The sequence below is a fragment of the Cyrtonyx montezumae genome, unplaced genomic scaffold, assembly GCF_038088225.1.
Source record: "Cyrtonyx montezumae isolate F1298 unplaced genomic scaffold, pur_monq_1.0 scaffold_12, whole genome shotgun sequence".
NCBI classification, from domain to species: domain Eukaryota; kingdom Metazoa; phylum Chordata; class Aves; order Galliformes; family Odontophoridae; genus Cyrtonyx; species Cyrtonyx montezumae.
Genome location: NW_027071848.1, coordinates 19454324 through 19473201, shown reverse-complemented (window position 1 = coordinate 19473201; position 18878 = coordinate 19454324). Strand labels below are relative to the sequence as shown.

General features: G+C 40.0%; 1 protein-coding gene across 1 annotated transcript; it reads right to left on the bottom strand.

Moving 5' to 3' along the window:
• Window positions 1-7267: 7267 nt before the first annotated feature.
• Window positions 7268-17528, bottom strand: RFC3 (replication factor C subunit 3). The gene is made up of 9 exons (XM_065730362.1): window positions 17429-17528; window positions 16305-16442; window positions 15443-15510; window positions 12899-12996; window positions 11278-11459; window positions 10906-11042; window positions 10700-10798; window positions 9439-9508; window positions 7268-7878 (listed from the first exon to the last, which is right to left on the bottom strand). Exons 1-9 carry the CDS (start codon window positions 17513-17515, stop codon window positions 7687-7689), a joined length of 1071 nt encoding a protein of 356 aa, XP_065586434.1. The 5' UTR covers window positions 17516-17528; the 3' UTR covers window positions 7268-7686.
• Between the last annotated feature and the right edge of the window lie 1350 nt (window positions 17529-18878).

Here is an 18878-nt window from a genome sequence, read left to right as displayed (position 1 = left end):
AGTCACAAAACACTGATGCCATTCTGATCTGACAAGGCTGTTGCTTTCAGCTTACACCATTTTCCATGCCAAGGAGGACTCAATAGCATTTCACTATTTTTTTTTTTTAATGCAGCTTCAGGTCGTGCTAAACACCCAGAGCAGCATGTTGCAGGTCTGAGTTTCTGCATCATGTCTTTTCCTGCTGATCAACAGGTTCCTAACCCAGAGCACACACCAGAAAAATCCATTTGATCATTGCTGCCAATCCCAGCCCTCAAGCACACCTGGTGTTTATTTATCCTGGAACTCAACCCAAGTATTTTAACTAATCCTCACTTATTCCCCTTTGAAGGGTTTCACTGGCTCCTGCATTCACTGAACAAGTGGAGCTCAGCATCTCCAGTTCCTGATGCTACCAGATTTCTCCTAACTCTGATACTCCAGGTCTGCTCGATCCAGGCCAGGTGCTCCTACAAAAGAGCCATATCACCTTGAGCTAAAGGGTACATGATGCAAATGCTGGCTTTTGCCTTAATGGGAACTCTTCCAACTGCTCTCCTAAGCAGCCATTAGCCCTCATTTACATCTTGTCATCCTTACTTTCCTGAGCTAGATTTTAAAACAGGATACAATTTATTTCTGGCCACATTTAGGCCTTTGGAACGTGGATGCGTTAGTCTTACTCTGTGCTCTGAATTACCTGCAGAGTTAATGGAAAGGAAGAGATCCTTTAGAGGATGAATCCTGAAACATGCCTTGGGCAAGTGCTGCAGTTAGAGAGCTCGTGTTCTGCACCTGCTCTTCTGTCTATTGCTGGCAGGAGGAGTTTGGAATGGAGCTCAGACACTGGGTTCTTGGATGCTTCACTCAAAAAAGATGGATCCTAGGATCTAAGGTTCTAGATCCATAGGATCTAAGAATAGAAAAGTGGAACACAAACCACAGTAAAGCCAGACGGATTCTTCCCCAGACACCTTTTGGCCAAGCAGTGCCATCTATATGTCTGTATTTTGCAGAAAATGTCATTGTTAACTTGGAAAAAAGACAAGAAGCAGCAAATTAGCTATCAAGGTTTTGGCTTGGATAAAGCTGATTGTCTTCCTAGTAGCTGGTAGGGTTTAGGATGAGGATTAGGTTGATAACCCACCAGTGCTATAGCTATTTCTGAGCAGAGATTACAGGGCCAAGGGCATTTTAGCTCCTAACACTGTCCTGACAGTGAGGAGTAGGGGGCACAAGGAGCTGGGAGGAGACAGAACTAGCACAGAGGACACAAACTGACCAAAGGGACATTCCGTATCACCTGAAAACCGTAACACTGTGAGGAGTGGCCAGGGGGGCTGCCACTGCTCAGGGACTGCCTGGGAGTTGGCAACTGGTGGTGAGCAATTCTTCTGTGCATCTGTTGGGTATTTTTATTTTTATTTTTTCCTTTCTTATTTAGCTTATCTGAGTCCATAGCTGTTGCAGTTCTCAGTTCTGTGGTGCTCTGTGGTGCTCAGCTGCCTGCTGGGTTAAGCCACAACACCAACTCAGCTCTTCCAAGCTGTAAAGATGCTTCTATACAGCATCTGCCACACCAAAGCTTATGGGCATTCACTTGCCCAAGGGACACTCTCAAAAAGGCTCCTAACACCATCCTTCATCTTCCACTGATCATCACCTTTGCAGATATTCATAAAGCCAAAGCCTTCCTGCTCCTTCTGATTTACTTCTCCCCAAAAAACTCCCAAGTGTGGGAGGTTTCCCCATTTTCTCCATATGATGACGATCCTGGTTTCTTCCACGGACCCCTTGGAAGCCATCCATGGATGCTCTGGGATTCGTGAGCATACAGCAGGGGTGCTCTGCCCTGTGCTCGCATGGCAAGCACTGCCACACTTCATGCAGACACCGTGGAGTTGGCACGGTGGCTGCAGCCAGTGATGCTCACATCCCTAGAGCTAAGAAACTGAGCAAGCACTGTTGATCTTCCCCTGGCATAAACAGGTTTGATGAGGATGAGTGTCTCATAAAAGACTTCTGCCCACTGGGTAAATGTCTTTCTTCTAATTGCCTGCTAATTGGCAAAGAGCTAATCCCACTTATTATCAAACTTCTTTCTCCAGAGAAAACTCAGCCAAGAGTGAGTTTCATAAATCCTTTTCCCCTTATCCTTTTCAGTTTTAAAAGCCATTCCAGCATCATTCAGTGGCTGTCACCTAAGGAGGCGTTCTGTTTGAGTTAATCAGCTCTTGCAAGGTGATCTATGATATCCAAAAGTGCTTTAGTCAGCACCCTGACTCCTGTCTTAATTAGTGTTTGCAGGCCTAAAGTTGTCATTTAGCATAGGCGTTCATACTGACCTCTCAAATTACGATCACCCAATAAATTAACCACGGTATAAACCCATGGGGTCACTCACCCTTTCCACCAAAGGGTATTATTGGGGATGTGCAGCAGGGAACTCAAATGTAGGTTATCATTAAGAACACCACAGCTAACTTGTCTTTGAAATGTAAATACAATTAATGAGCATACCTGGCCTCCCCTGGGTCTGCCCTCGTCTGCTTCATCCTTCTGACTTCTTTGTTTCTTCTCTTTGATTAGGTTCTTGATTTCCTTGCCTGCCTCCCCACTCAAGACTGAAAACAATCTTTCACAAAAGAATTCCCAGGGACTGAAATCACTGGAAATATTTCACAGATTCCTCAAAACGTTTGTTTTTCTTTACTATCCCTTTAACACATAATTGTGAGCAGGACTGTGCTAAGCATCCCTTTCATCATTTGGCACCGCAAATAAATTCACATGAACATAGTAAACATAGTATTGAAAGGTGGACACCAGTTTGCAGATGGTGAAAGCCTGTATCTGCAACGTTTAGCTGCAGGACCTCCACGTCCATTCATTGGCTGTCACAGACTTCCAAACAACAGCAGGGACACCAGGGAATTCAAGATGTGCTTTGGGTTTGGAAGCACCAACAGTGCCAGGGCAGGAGGACCTGACGTTGCTGAAATCCTTCAGTCTCCTTTCCTTGCTCAAGGGATACTGAAACAGAGTATATCATTTCTTCCAGAAGTTTAGTGCACACTACACGTGGAAGAAAAACTGTTACAAGGATGTTTAATGGCTAATTGGCTTATTGTTCAGACAAGCAAATCATCATGCTTCTAATATATATATACACACACACACACTGATTGTGTTAAGCCTGATTGTCCTGATTAATTTGGACAGAAAATAATTTCAACATTGACAACAGAAAAAAACCAACTGAGTCAACTCCTCAACATATCAAAGTGAATGGCAAACTCCTTAACCTTCATCATGTTGCAACATGAAGCCAATTCCTGACACAACTGCTCAGATGATATACTTTGTATTGATTAGTCTGCAGGGCACACTGATGGTAAAGGCTGATTCCTTTTGCATGCCTATGTATTTGCTTTCCTCACCTCTGCATGAAAAATAAAGAAGCATTTAGACTTTCAGGAACTGGAAGAACATTTCATTATTATCTCGAGACAACTTTTGTTTAACAGGCTCCAATTCTTTTGTTTCGGATCATTGACTGAAATCCAATGCAATAAATCCATACAGCACTAATTGTAAGTGCAGGCACAAAGCATTAAGCAAGAAGGATTAAAGACCGCTCAGGCACACCAGAGCTCTTTCCAACAAGACAAATTGCAGCTATTATTTCATATCAATGAACTGTAATAATCTTGAATCCCCTGTGCTGATGAGGAAATTTGTGATAATGAACTCCTATCTACCTTACCTTCTAACTTGCAATAATCAGGCCACTTCTTTGGTAAAGAAGGGAACGTTTCCCTCACGTCAGCCTTGCTAATATGAATTTATTCAATAAAATAAACTTTAAAGATCAGTCTTCCAAACAGGTGATGTTTTTATTATGATTAATGTAGCATTCCTTACCATAGACACCTAAAAAAAAAAAACAACAAAAAAAACCCACCATGATTTGAAGGATATGATGTCTCACAGAAGCCCAGCTGCACCATTCGCCCTTTTGTGGATAATCTTTGCAAAGCAGAGGAAGTTTAAATGAAGCAGTTGCAATCGTTGGTTTCTTGATCTTACTTTTAAAAAAATAAGTTTTCACCTCTGACTTTCTGTGCAGGCATGAAGCTGACTCCCATGCAACCTCTCAGACTGCTCAGAGTTTAAGCCCTACTGGGTAGGAGCAGCTCTAAGTTCTCATTTTGAACTAGTGGGTGGTGATGCTGGATGAAAGCAAGGCTAATCCTCCTCTCAGCATGCAATTCAGAAGCAACCCCAAGCAGGTCTCAAAAGATGAAATCAGCTGAAGAAACATCACCTAGAAGTCAGTGCTGTGCTATTCAGTGTTTCGAAGTCTTTCTGCCTGCCTCTCCTGCTACGTGTGAGGCAGGTGTGCACTGCTCAGCATACATCCTGAAGAGCACCGTTGTTCATTTGCAGGTATATAGGAGGCCCACACCAAGAGGCTTTCTCACCTCACAGAGGTCCTGCTTTTGTGGTAAAGACATGTATGGTGCTATTGCATGGTAGCCTCATAAGGGGAAAAGACAGCAAAGTCTCCTTTGTTTTTTGCTGACAGCCACCTGCTTATACAGACCCATCAATACTATTTGTTGGTACACAGGCTCTGTATAGCAGCAGTCACAGCACAACATCTACTGGAGCTCAAGGAGCATTAGAACAACACACTCAGACATAGGGTCTGGATTTTGGGTGGTGCTGCGTGGAGCAAGAAGTTGGATTTGATGATCCCCGTGGCACCCTTCCAACTCAGGCTATTCCGTGCTTTGATGACGACCTGTAAGCACACAAGCTGAAGAATTATTGTGTTGAAAAATTCTACCACTTACTAGTTGTCCTGGATACAAATGCACTCCTTCCCTTATAAATACAGACAGAGTAGGACCATCCTTGACTACTTGTCCCAGGTGAGGAAGAACACAATAAATATGATACCACTCAAATAGAGGAAGCACAGCCACACAGTTATGTTGGGATTTTAAACTTCTTCACTGAGCAGCTGAGGTCTTTTGAAGCAACCATCCACTGTCTCCAGTTGACAGATCTCTCTCTTTTTCATGTCAGTACTGATCTTGCTTAATTTACAAGAATGATTCACAGAGCAGGATGGTATACCACAGACGATACAATTTTAAAACACAATAATAGACAAATGACGAAGGGAAAACTGTTTTAACTCATAGAAAGCAGAGGGGTAAGAAAGAGGCAGGTGTCACTAAGCTTTCCAGGTCCTGATGCCTTTCATAGAATCGTAGAATCACCAAGGTTGGAAAAGACCTACAAGATCATCCACTCCAACTGTCCACCTGTCACCAATAGTTCTTTCTAAAACACGTCCCTCAACACAGTGTCTGAACATTCTTAAATACCTTCAGGGTCAGTGACTCCACCACCTCCCTGGGCAGCCCATTCCAGTGCCTGACCTCTCCTTCAGAGAAGTATTTCCTAACATCCAGTCTGAATATCCCACGGCACAACTTAAAAGCCATTCCCTCTCATCCTATCACTGGTTACAGGAAAGAAGAGGCCAACCTCCAGCTCACTACAACCCCCCTTCAGGTAGTTATAGAGAGCAATAAAGTCTCCCCTGAGCCTCCTTTTCTCCAGACTGAACAATCCCAGCTCCCTCAGCCGCTCCTCATAAAGTCTGCACTCCAGACCCCTCACCAGTTTCATTGCCTTCTCTGAACACGCTCCAGGGCGTCTGTCCTTCTTGCAGTGAGGGGCCCAAAACTGAATACAGTACTCAAGCTGCAACCAGTGCTGAGTACAGGGGGACAATTACTTCCCTCCTCCTCCTGGTAAGACTATTTCTGATACAAGCCAGGACACCATTGGCCCTCCTGGGCATACTGCTGGCTCATGTTCAGCCAAGCATCGACCAATACCCCCAGGTCCATTTCTTCTACAGTCTTCCAGCCACTGTACTTCAAGCCTTGCCTGGGCTTGTTGCAGCCAAAGTGCAGGACCTGGCACTTAGTCTTGTAGACCCCCACCCCATTGGCTTCAGCCCAGCTATCCAGCCTGTCCAGATCCCTCTGTAGGGCCTCGCTACCCCCAGGCAGATCAACACTTGCAGCCAACTTAGTGTCATCTGCAAACTTACTCAGGGTGCACTCAATTTCCATTATACACTTTGCACAAACAATGGATTAAAAGAAATAGCGAGCAAATATTTGTAATTTGTGTCACTTAGCCTTACCATGGCATCCTTGAGTTACAGTGGGCAATAAGCAAGTCTTGTTTGGTTTTGAAAATGAGTATAGACTAACCTCCTGAAAGAGCAGAATTATACACGTTGAAATTACACTCCCCTTTCCCAGTGCTGTGCTCTTTCTTGTAAAATATTTGATCCTTGAGCGCTTATTTCCACAATTATTGATTCCACTAATTCATTTCAGAATCCACAAAAGTTTTCTGGGATCTCCCCCAGTCAGTTCAGAGTCTCACAGAGCAGAAGGAAGACGAAGTCCATCCTCTAGGCTTCCTCACTCACAAAACCAGTTCAGTATAAAGCATGCTAGCACCAAGCAGGAAGGTAAGATGTGTGTTACCAGAACACTCATGAACACTCAAACTGCCAAAGACTAAAAATGAGAAGAGGTGATTGGCAATTTAATTCCTTTCTATATAATATTTTTTTCCAAGTATCTAGCAGTTGTCTAAATCAGACAAGTGAAAGAGACAAATAGCATTTAGTCAACGTTAAGATACCAGAACACATAGGAATAACACGTGAAAGACCTGCAGAACAAATTGGCATGGGTCCTTTTACTTTGATGTTTCTCTGAAGACATACACTAGGGAGTATTGTCCCACTTTTCTGAAAGACAGTTTACATCAAAGTAAATGAATGCATATACCTGGTTTAAGAGTTCCAGGTAATCACCTACATAGCATAAAACCCTAATTCAGCATTTAACCTGTTGTTCACATTCTTTTCTTTCGCTTCTTAAGAAAGCTGCATTTGTTAGAATTTGACCACTGGTTATACCAGAATCAAAGGAATAATGTTTACCTGAGCAGTTATGTGAGCTGAAGCTAATAAAAGTGTCAGCTGGCACATGATCTTACTTTATTTGGGTATATTCTTTCTATACAAAGTTTAATGCTGTCCAACTGACTTACAGGCAATACAGAAGTATTACTCACGTAATTTCAACAGAACTGCTTATAAATGTGAGTCAGAAAACATTGTGCCACCACATCACTGACACTAATGTGACAGAAACAAACAAAACAACCCAGAAAAATAAACAAAAAGATATGAGTAGGCAAAATATATACATACGTGCTCAAACAGCAGTTTACCACAGCATGGATATATGTTTTGCTAACAGCTCTGGCCCTGAACAATTAAAACCAATAAGCATGTTCTCTCTCCTTAAAGTAAGCTTAAAATACTACAAGCAGACTCTGATCTTATCCATCTTCAAAGGCAATCTTCTGCTTTTCTGAAAGCACTAAGTATTTTGTTATAAATCTACTGATGCTAAGCAATCCATCTGGTTTCCAAAACTGAACACACTTCTTTAATTCATTGTGGTTTCTACACATAATGAAATAAAATACTTAACTTTCAACTAGACCCACACGCCAACAGACACGGACAGCAGAAAAATAACATGGCATGCCTATGACACAACATCCTGATACCTGAAGTAGAATACAGATTTAGAACATCATGTCATCTAGTCCGTCCTCCATAAATTTCTTGTAGATTGCCATAAACTTTGCTACAAAAGCTTCAAGATGATAAATGGCTTTGCTGCCCAGTTGCAAGCGGTGTTCATAGAAGGCTGCCATCTGTGCAACTTCTCCTTTCAGTTGTCCATCACAGTTATTCAAAAGTTCCATCAGGAGACCCTGAAAAGACAAAAACAAGGCAATTTTAAGAAGTTATATACCTCTAGATAAGAGAATAACCCCAGTTTTCCACAAATAGCCAAGTAACAACCAGCAGCACCGTCAGTAATCTAAATAGAAAAGGTGTTCAAGAATGATTAAATCACATGTCTGGTGAAACCAGATTTATGAAACTGCATCTCTTCAGAGTATTCGTGCAAGTTAAGTAACTCGCACCAAAGCAGCAGTTAGCTATTATACTCTTAGATGAGAAAAGAAGAACAACCAAACGACTCACGTATTAATAAATGGAATAAATTAACATCATCTTCAAATACTACAACATATACTTGCATAGAGACATGTGATCATGAGAATTATATCAAGATGAAGTTTGCTAAAATTGCTTATTTCATAACATCACTGATCACAAAGAGTGTACACATGCACATACAGACACGAGATACTTTATAATACTTTACTCATGAGAAAAAGCACTATGAGATGCAAGAAAAAAAAATCACTGCAAATGTCTCTATTAAAACTTGGGTTTAAGTGAGAAGCATCACTAGCACATTTGAAGCTTAGGAAAGATGAACGGTTAAGAGTACACCTTTGGTAGGAAGACAAGAAGACAAGATGCATAACACACCATCAGCAAGGAAGATTAAAGCAAAATAAGTACTGTGACTGTCACAACACAAGAATAAGTTAATATGATCCAAAAAAAAAAAAACCAACAAAAAAACACCATACTGTCCTGTAATCATGTGTGATGGCAACGTCCAACCAGAGTAGTTAAACATTAGGTTTAATCTTTGTTCTGCTTTCTCCTGCCCCCACCCCCCATCTCCATTCCAGCATCTTTTCACTCTGCCTAATACAAGAACATACATGTCCCATTTACTGGGAGAACTTCGTGGGTTTGTTGTTTTTTTTTGGAGGGGACAAGAAGAAACTTGTTGGTTTCATTCATGGAAACTCAGGACATAGCAGATACTGAATATTTCACAAAATTTTCACCAAAAAGAATAAATTTGATCAAAATTAGTCCATTAAATATGCTTCAATACAGAAACAAAGCTGAGAAATCTTCAAGGTGGACAAAGCATATCCTCTTTCATTTTTACTCAGCTATTACATTGCCATCAATGGCAATACAAGCTGTGTCAATGGCAGTAAGTTTTAGTACATTGCTCAGACAACTGAGCAGGGAAGTCTGAGAGGGAAAACATGATATATTTTTACGTTAGAAAACAGAATTTTCCTGCCCTCAAAATCTACACAACAAAATCAGGATTCAAATATACGTAGCTATGAACATATCAGTCCACCAGATCTACTCAGGATCCTTACAACTGAATGTTACAGATCTATGTGTACAGGTTTAGCCAGTGCTTCAAAGCAATGACTTGGACTATTTCGGTTATTTAGTTAAAAGAAACAAAAACATCATGAAATCACTCATATCCATTTGGAAAGGACAAAGCTTTTCTTCATCTGGAGATTTTGATTTTTTTTTTTGTAATTAATAAAAGATTATCAGTGTTAATATCTATAACAAATTAAGAGCTAGAATACCTTCATTATAATCTCAGGAGGAATGCAGTGTGTTAGGAGCTCATAAAGCCGTCCACGAACCTCTAGAAGTCTGTTGGAAACACAACAAAATATCATATGTCTATCCACCAAGCATATTTATTTCGACTACTTGTGAGGCACGTCACAGAGTAGGGGAAAAAAAGCAACCCAGAGTTCTTCTGTTGTGGATTTTAAAACTAGAAACATTGTATCTTGGACAGTTTCAACTCAAATAATTCATATCACCTTTTATTCAAAACAGTAAGATATAATACATACTGTATATTTACATACATTTGTAATTCACAGCTAACAGTAGCTACAAGGCTATCAGGATTTGTCTCAGGCTCTTCTTTCTTTAATTTCTCTTCATATCTAAATTCTTACTTAAGCTTAATGTTAGTAGAAACAAAAGATTCTACCTGTGTGAGACACTAGTTGAACTAAGACAAAGGGAATCTCCAACTGTTCTTGAAGAAGAAAACATTGGTTTCTTGTTTCATATTAAGTTATTCCACAAAAATCATGTTATGATAGAAGTGGTAAAACAAAAGCTTTAAATGTAAGAAAAATAAAAAGAAAGCAAACAGCACAGTACTCAACTAAGCTTATGCTCGCTTCTGTATACAAAAAGCTGCAACAGATTGCACAGAAGATGCAGAGAAAGTGATAGTCCACCATCAGACTGAAGCAAACCAGAAGTCACTTAGATTTAACCAAATAATTGAATACAGAGTTAAAAGAGACCTAAAACAGTCATGAACATTTAAGACATTTAAGATACTGCCATCTCTCAAGTTCAAATTACTGCTATTTACACTCTTTATTTATCATTTATGAGCTTTCTTACTATGATGATCACAAGAAGGGCTATTTCTTTTCTCTTCTCAAATATTTGTATATCTCCCTACTCTGTTCTCTCTAAATCTCATTCTTCTCATACAGGTAACGTTCTCCATTCTCCAACCATTTCTGGCCAACTTCTGCAGACTCCAGCATTCACTTAAAACTTTTCAGTGCAATACTTAGAAATAGATAGAGCATTCCAAAACAAGTGTCACTAATGATACATGAGCAGCAGAGACTTTCTGAAGTGTGATGCAGGCTGTTTGCAATTTTGTATATCTCCTAAATTACAAAGTCTAGGGAAATGCAAGAAAATTACAGATCACAAGAAATACAATACTTATTCACACAGCATCTTTAGCATTTAGCATAAGGCAAACAAGCATCATTTATAGCTATGAGTATGTTTGTTTACCTTTGCGGTGTCTGCTGACTGACAATAGCATTTGCAGTTTCTCTCAGATAAATTTCCCAGTCCATCTCAGGAACCTCTTGATCAGCACTGAAAGGATACCTACATCATAGGTAACAAAGCAAACTGTCATCTGGTCTAACAACGATACAGGAGTTGATTTATATGTCTAAAAGCATAGCTTACATTAATTTTTAGCAGCCACTTACTGTTGAACTCTGCATGACTCGCACATAAGTAGCGCTTTCCGAAGATTCCTGCCAGATTTCTCTGCAAGCCTTTGAGCCAGTTCCTGAGGAAGAGTCAGGCCTTCTTTCTTACACACACTGGACAATACATGACAGATCTAGATGGGAAACAGAATGGAGCATGACATCTAGCAAACAGTTTAGCACCTACAGATTCTCCTACTTGAAATATTTCTAAACCAGAGATAGACTGATCTACCATGAAACACACCTGACAACCCACCACTAAAAACTAGGTTACTTTGTAGAAATAAAACATTACCTAAGCCCACAACAAGAACTTATCTGGGAAGAAGTTTTAAAGGACTTATTTCTGCTTCAGTTTCAACATACATCTTCAATGCTGGGAGCAGGCACTCGTACAGTCAGGCATCTGCTTTGAATAGGCCCTATAATTTTTGATATGGAGTTGCAGCACAGGATAAGCCTGCAAGTTGCCATGTACTTCTCCATAGTTCTTCGCAAAGCATGCTGGGCATCTTTAGTAAGTTTGTCGACTTCTGTTAACAGCACCACTGAAAAAAAGCAAAAAGCAGCATACTCAACTCCTTAATTAAAGGTGTATTTTTATGTTGAAGTGATAATGCTAAAATGAATTATACAAGCAGCAAAGAGGCAGCACAGCTCCACAGACAGGAAACCAAAGCAATATTAAGACAACCTGTGTGCTTTTTTGAGACTGTGTAATCTGCTTCTCCCTCGTATTCTATACCCACATAATAGAATTTTTTTGAGACCAGGGTTGCAGCACTTCAGTGCCAAGAAGCAATTCAGGCTGGTGTAGGAGCTTTCACCCTGATAACAAATACAAAAACTTTTTAAAGGAATTCTATGGAAGTAATGCAAAAAGCATTTATGGCATGAGGTCATATCAAAAAAAGATCATGTTTTTCTAACAGTCCCCTAAATATTTTTTATATTTAAAGCTGATGTGTTATCTCCACAAAGGAGTGACAGAAAGCTACAGTGTTATGGCAGTTGCAGGGCTTTTCAGGGTATTTCAAGGAAAAAGAAAAAAAACATTTCAAAAATGCTTTGAAACAACTGTGAGACATCTGATATGAGACAACTAACTCCTGTAGCTACTTTCTGCAGGTTCCTCCATAGGCAGGCAGCTCATAGAGGAGTCATTTCAGAACTCTGAAAAGACCACTGAAAACAGTCTGGAGGAAGTCCAGTCCAGTACTCTTCTCTCATTTCTTCTCTAGTTATATATAGGGCCTGAAACCACACAATTTACCAGATGCTTTGACGTAACCTGGTATGACCACAGCTCTAAGAACAGTCACAAGTGAGACACAATATCAAGTTCAAGACCACCATCAGTTATTTTCTTTTCTGTTCTCTTAAGATTTCCTCTCTCCTTCAGTTTCTTGTTACACAGTTCTGGTTCTACTCTCAATATTGTTAAGAAGAGGAAAAATTTTATCAGTTGCAGCAACAAGCACTTTGAAAGCCATATTCATTTTTTCCACTCAGAATCCCACCATACATTGCAGATATAAAATGCTGCTGACCTTTCTGTTCAAGGCACCCCATCCTCCAAGAAGCCCTACAAATAAGCAACTAATTCCTACTTAACACAGCACCATTTACCATAATGTTTTCCTGCCCCTCAGTTTAACATTAAGCCTCAGTAGCTTACAAATCAATAACTACTGCAGATCAATAAAGTGCTTTTCAGTGATAGACTTCAAAGAAAACAGTGGGAATCCCAGGTCCACCGCCCCAGCTGCTGTCATTCAGCTGCATCAAGTCTTCCAAAGAAGCCAACACAACATACAACCTCATATTGAGTATTCAACCATGAACTTTCCACAACAAAAGGAAAATGATAAGTTGCTTAACTTGACAAAGGTTTACATGTATTCACCTGTAAGACGTGTACACACAAAACAATCAAGTCTTTTTAAAAAGTTTAATTAGTATTTGGACTGGTTTAAACTGTTCTTACCTTTAAAGTCTCGTTGAGTACTTGTTTCAAGTTGTTGGGATTGTGCTACCGTCTTTAAGAGTTCCTGAATCACTACACGGTCATTATTTCCAGCATCACTATATGAAGAATTTCAATAGAATTTTTAAGACAAAATCTTTATACAGTATATAAAATCCATTGTCTTAAAGGAGCTTCTTGGTCAACCAACTGACCAAATATTTCAGAAGACATCAAGGTCAGGATTAACCTCAAAACACATTTTGTTGAAAGTTGCCTTCCCAGTAATAAAAATCTGAGAACTCATGAAGGCACAGCTGGATTAGCTGCACTGTTCTGGAAAATGGCAAAAACTGTTGTCAGATTTTTAATCAGCTCTTAATCAAAAGTTTTGTCACCTACAATTTGGACAGACATTTACTGCGATCGTTTTTGCCCACCACTATGGCAAGAAAAAGCAAGTAGTGTACAGTGACTAACTCAAAGGAGTGATGTAAGTGCATACAAATTTTCTCTTAAAACTACATGCCTAATGTAAACTTGAATGGCAGGCACACTGAAGTTTTAAGAAGTTACTAATAAAACAAATACTGCACAGGCAGTTAGCTTGTTTCTCTTAGAAGGCAGGAGAACGTGAAGAAATACAAGCTGATCTTCTTCCTGCCTCTTCTCCAAACTATCCCCCACAGCAGCACCCTGCAGATTTCTTAGTCCCTTGTTTGTTATATCAGAGATACAGCAACCACTGGGGGCTGACTTGCAAGCTAGATTACTGTTGCAGCAAAGAAAAGAGGAAGCTGCTCTGCAATATTTCACTTGAAGAAAGCATTTGCCTGTCCTGCTCAAGTCACCACTCAACCAGACCTTTGCTTTTCTTGCCAAGGAGCAGGCAGCAGAATAGGCAGAAGGATCATATCATCAGCTTAGTCCAGCAGTTCACAATCTGCTGAACACATTATGCTGACTCTGACTGAAGCACCCTTCAGTCCTACACAGAGATGTGCCTTTCAGCAAGGAAGCTGATCTGCAATTAGAGGGAAAAAGCAAAGACAACAAAATTTACACAATCTAGTTCTACTCTGAGCTACACCAGCTTTTGGAAATGAAAGCTTTTTTAAAATAGTTTCCTAACATTTAAAGCAATATAAATAATCCAGGAAAACAATGAGCAAAAACCAGCTTCACCCACAAACATACTTTTCATTGTTCCTTATCCTTTCACTGCCCAGTTATTCAGGATAACCTATTTTATAGCTCAAATAAGTACTGTTCAAGCAAGAAGACAACAGTTTGGAATTCAGAAGATAGAACTGTTCTTTTTCCTCCAAAAGAAGACTATCTACCTAAAAAGATAGAATACTTCAGACACTGAAATTATTACGAACAAACAAATTCAGTGTCTGAAGTATCCTACCTTTTTCCAGATAGGAATTCCCCTTCCCTGATAGTCATTTATCATGTTATGGAAGATACACTACACAATTTCACAGTATCGTAACTCAATCAAAATTCACAGACCAAACTGATACACATTAACACAGCACATACAGGGTTCACCAGCTAGTCAGACATAACATGGCAGTTGTTCAATCACTTAGAGCCCATGCATTAACCCTTACAACTCAGTTATCATATATAACAGTGATGTCAATGCAGCAATTCTACAATTTTAAAATTTTTAAAAATAAATACACATTTATTAATATGTTTCAAGTTGGAACTACTCTAAAAAGTAACAAGTATTTACATTGTTGAATTACATGGATCAGAAGACCTCTCACATCACCAAAATGTGATTTATCATTATTTATTCTCATGTATAGAGTTTATTAGCAAAAGTCTGAGAAAACAAAGCCATCACAGCCAAAGCCTACAGCTGCATACAGACACTGACTGTGCTGTGATTTAAAGTAACATTAAAGACCTTCAGATAAATACAAGTATTTACTTTGGGCCACTCAACTGTCAGCAGCAATTTCACTACTGCCAAAGAATACAAACAGCACAGCATTATAGCTCCTGACATTTAACTCAACAAATTATCTCCTTCATGACAGGATTCCCACTGTTTTGTCAGTCTCTTTGTTGCTGTTACTGGTTTGTTTTTTTTTTTAAAGGGAAAATCCACCTCTGCGCTCCATACCATTTTAAGATTTATAGGGTAACCCTTCCTTGCTTTCAAGTCACTTTGTTTTTGTATTTGTGACAGAAGTAATGACTTTGGATCACTGGTTCAAACAGAAGTTTCTGGTTACAACATAAATGGATAAACCAGAATTGTTCCTGGGTACCTACCTAGTCCTCAACATCTGCATGCTTATGTGGCTAGTTAAGCAGAACATTACTGCTGAGTACACAGAAATCCTGTTCTCTGTTCACTCAGAGCTGTTTAATTAAAAATCCTTTCCCTGCCCTTATTTGGGACCAAAACTTCAAGCCATTATCTAACTTGCTCAGGCAGTAAATTGAGCACGCAGGCCCTTATATGCCCATCCCAAAAACACTTAAAATATAAGACACCAATCACATTGCACATGGGATGACTTCTTTTTAGAGTATACTTACCTTGGGTTAACCTCAAGGTGATAATTACTTGCAATCGTGCTGATTTCAATTTTCTTTTTAGAAGGTGCCTATGTAGAGAGTAACCATAATAAATTTCCATCTGAAGAACTCATGAAGAAATCTTGAGGATTATAACTTGCTAGGTCGCCAATCAGACACTAAGACACTACCCCTATGCATCTCCTACCCCTTGCATTCAAAAGGAGAAAAGGAGCACTGATACATCATCCAGCCTGTAGAATAGTAATTATAGCAACATATAGCACCTATTACTGCAGCATCCAGGTACTATATTTGTTCAAAAAGAAAAAGAACAAACCTATAAGTAGGATTTGGTAATTTCTTGCTGGTTAAGTTCTCAATAAGGATTTTGAATAGATAATTAGTTACTATTAGAAGGTTGTATTAAATGCCTAAGACCAAGGCAGATTAAAAAAAACAACACACAACAGCTTAAACTAATTAATGCTGAAATTGTCATTATGGGATTGAGGACAGAAGTTATAACTTGCAAGTATGAGAAAAGCAGTGCTTATGATTTAAAAATTAAAGGTTACCTTTACAGACAATTGAAATTCTGTTTCTCTATTATATGTGCTATTGTTCCAACTGGTATAAGAAATAAAATCAAATCACATCCACACACAACTAAAGAACAAGAATACCCAGTAACAATGGTAAAAGTTATTTGTTCAAGTAGCCAAACTAGTATCATTAATTGCATAAATGAGCTAAAAGATACTCAGTACAGAAAATATATCTATTTTTTAAAGATCATATAAATATAAAGGCCTCACAAGAGAAATATGTCAGTACACAAATGACTACAGTGCTCCGCAGGACAGGATTTTGGTTTTTTTACCGTTATACTCTGATGCTCAATCCTCAGTTTTTCCACACCTGCACCATATAACTCTCGTAACAAACACATTATTCTTGTCTTCTTTCCAGCTCCTGATGGCCCATACACCAAAAGATGAGGGAAGTCACCACATTGAACCTGAACACAAAGCAATAAGCTCCATTAGTTACCAGAGTATTTTCCTTACGTTGCAAGAGAACATTTCTATACCCACTGTCACACAAGTTCACATGACATTGTTTTTCCATGTACAACTTAATTTACATAATATATTAGGACTAAGAACCTAACTTCTTTCCTGCAATAATATTTCCTCAAGAACATGTTTTCCCCATCAAGACAATGTATAACCTCGTTTAGCTGTAAATACTCCACATCTCAAAAACAAAGAAACAAACAGAAGAAAACAAAAAACAAAAAACAAAAAACAAAAAAAAAAACTGGAATCTAGAATTACATAATTATTAAGGTTAGTAAAGGTCAACAACATCTTGATGATCATTACTTATGATCATTTAGCCCAACCACCAGCCCACCACCCACCAGGCACATTAAACCACATCCCTCAGCACCCCTGAGGGGACTACTCCACCAGCTCCCTGGGCAACCTGCTCCAATGCCTCACTGCTTTTTTTGAGAATAATCTGCTCCTAATATCCATGCTGAACCTCTCTCGATGCAGCTTAAGGCCATTACCTTGATAGGAATAGAATTATAGAGTGGTTTGGGTTGGAAGGGTCCTTGAAGATCATCTAGTTCCCTGCTATAGGCAGGGACACCTTCCTCTACAGCAGGTTGCTCAAAGCCACATTCAGCCTAGCCTCAAATGCTGGAAGCATTTGAGAAGGAGAAGGAATAAAGCAAAGCCTCGAGGTGAATTACATACACAGCTCCCTCAGCTGCTCAGAGCTCCCGCAGCCTGACCCTGACTGTCACCCTTAACCCTCACGGCTTCACAGCCCCAAGTTTCATCGCGGCTCACTTCAGACCTTCGCGTAACGTTAGGCGAAGAAGACATGCGCTGCCTTCAGGAGCACCGACCCTTCCCCCACGAGGAACACCAGTACGCCGCGCCCCGCCAAGCCGCAGAATCCAATCCCGAAGGGCACGGCGGGACCCCTCACCAGGCTGCGGAGCTGTGCCGCCTGCTCACGGTGGAAGTCCAGGCGGCTGAGGGTGCTGGGCCGGTACTTGTCCACCCAAAGGCTCATGGCGGTTGAAAAGCGCGCCTCCCAGAGCCCCGCGGAGTCCCGGTCGCTACCGGGGGGAGGAGCAGAAAGAGCAGCGGCTATGGCGGCCGCCGAGGGACACGGCGCGGCGGGCAAAGCTTTATTGTCGGTGTCCCTGTGTTTCTTTGGAAAAGTCACGTTACGTGCTCTCCCAGATGCTTGCAAATCAGTTTTATTTGCAGATTGCCTTGAATTTGTTAATTCACCTTGTACTGCTCGGCCACCGCTATCCCTATACGTGATTGTGCCTGGGAAAGCATCGGGCTGTGTGAATCCCTTGAATCCCTTTGCTGTGCCCACCACCACAGCATGACCTGTTTGTTCCTCTGCTGCTTTCTAAATTCGCATTTTGCGGTCTATGATGTTTTTCATGGCTTTCCTCTACCATCTGTTTGTTCAGAGTAATCTCTAAATTTGCTCATGAGTGCTAATTTTCCTTTGTTGTTCTCTTTGGTTAGTTACATGTATGGTATGCCTTTACAAGCTGTTTCAGATCCATTTTTTATTTTCCTGGCTTTTTAATAATTTCTAAGTGACATGCTACTCTTTTGTCTATCAGTGTAGTGCTAGACTTAATTGCAATCTCTGATCTATCTCCTTATAGTAACCCACTCAGTATTTCCAGCCTCCAGAGATACTATGTGTTTACAAATGCCTTCCACCTTCTTGCAAGTGCTTTGTCAGACTCCAGGCTTTTGAAAGTATCAGCAAAACCAAATCTCTTTTGAATAAGGTCAAGCTTAAACAGGTAGGATGCCATCCAGTAGGCTTTTGAAATTTTCAGCTCCCAGCAAGATCAAGCAGAACTGAAGAAATCTAACAGCTCTGAAAAGGCCCTAACCTCTTTTTGCCATTAGATCGTTAAATATCTTAGGATCGCTTGTTTTTCCTGAGGAGAAAATGTTGGCAATTGCATATTGCCTCAGTAATGCATGGGCTTACACTTACATTTTTGCTTAAATTATTCCTTGCCTTACAAAGTAATTAAACTGATGAACAAAATTGTTTTGTTAAGTAAATACCATTTTAAAACCTGTGTCTGCACAAAGTATTGCAGTTGTGGTACTTTCTGTCTGACCAAAGTGCCCTAAAAAGCTTTGATTTTCTACTTCATTAATTTTTCAACTTCACTATAAATCTAAACTAAAAATAAGTAAATATCCAAAATTGAATGGTTTAACCATGTGCATTACAAATAAATTAACGTGAAGGATACAGGAGATTGTGGTAATTTCAGTTGCAGCCACAATTCACTCAAATGTAAGAACTGCAAGAATACATTTTCTCTGATTTCGTTCAGTCCAGCAGAAAGTTCAAGAGGTAAAATGACTTCTCTGCGTGAATA

What these genes read in the sequence shown, in the direction of transcription:
- RFC3 (XM_065730362.1), bottom strand. Translation starts at nt 17,515, where the DNA reads ATGAGCCTTTGGGTGGACAAGTACCGGCCCAGCACCCTCAGCCGCCTG. An exon ending in TACTCAACGAGACTTTAAAG is followed by an intron (nt 11,460 to 12,898) that starts GTAAGAACAGTT and finishes GCTTTTTTTCAG; the next exon opens with TGGTGCTGTTAACAGAAGTC. An exon ending in GAGTCATGCAGAGTTCAACA is followed by an intron (nt 10,799 to 10,905) that starts GTAAGTGGCTGC and finishes CCTATGATGTAG; the next exon opens with GTATCCTTTCAGTGCTGATC.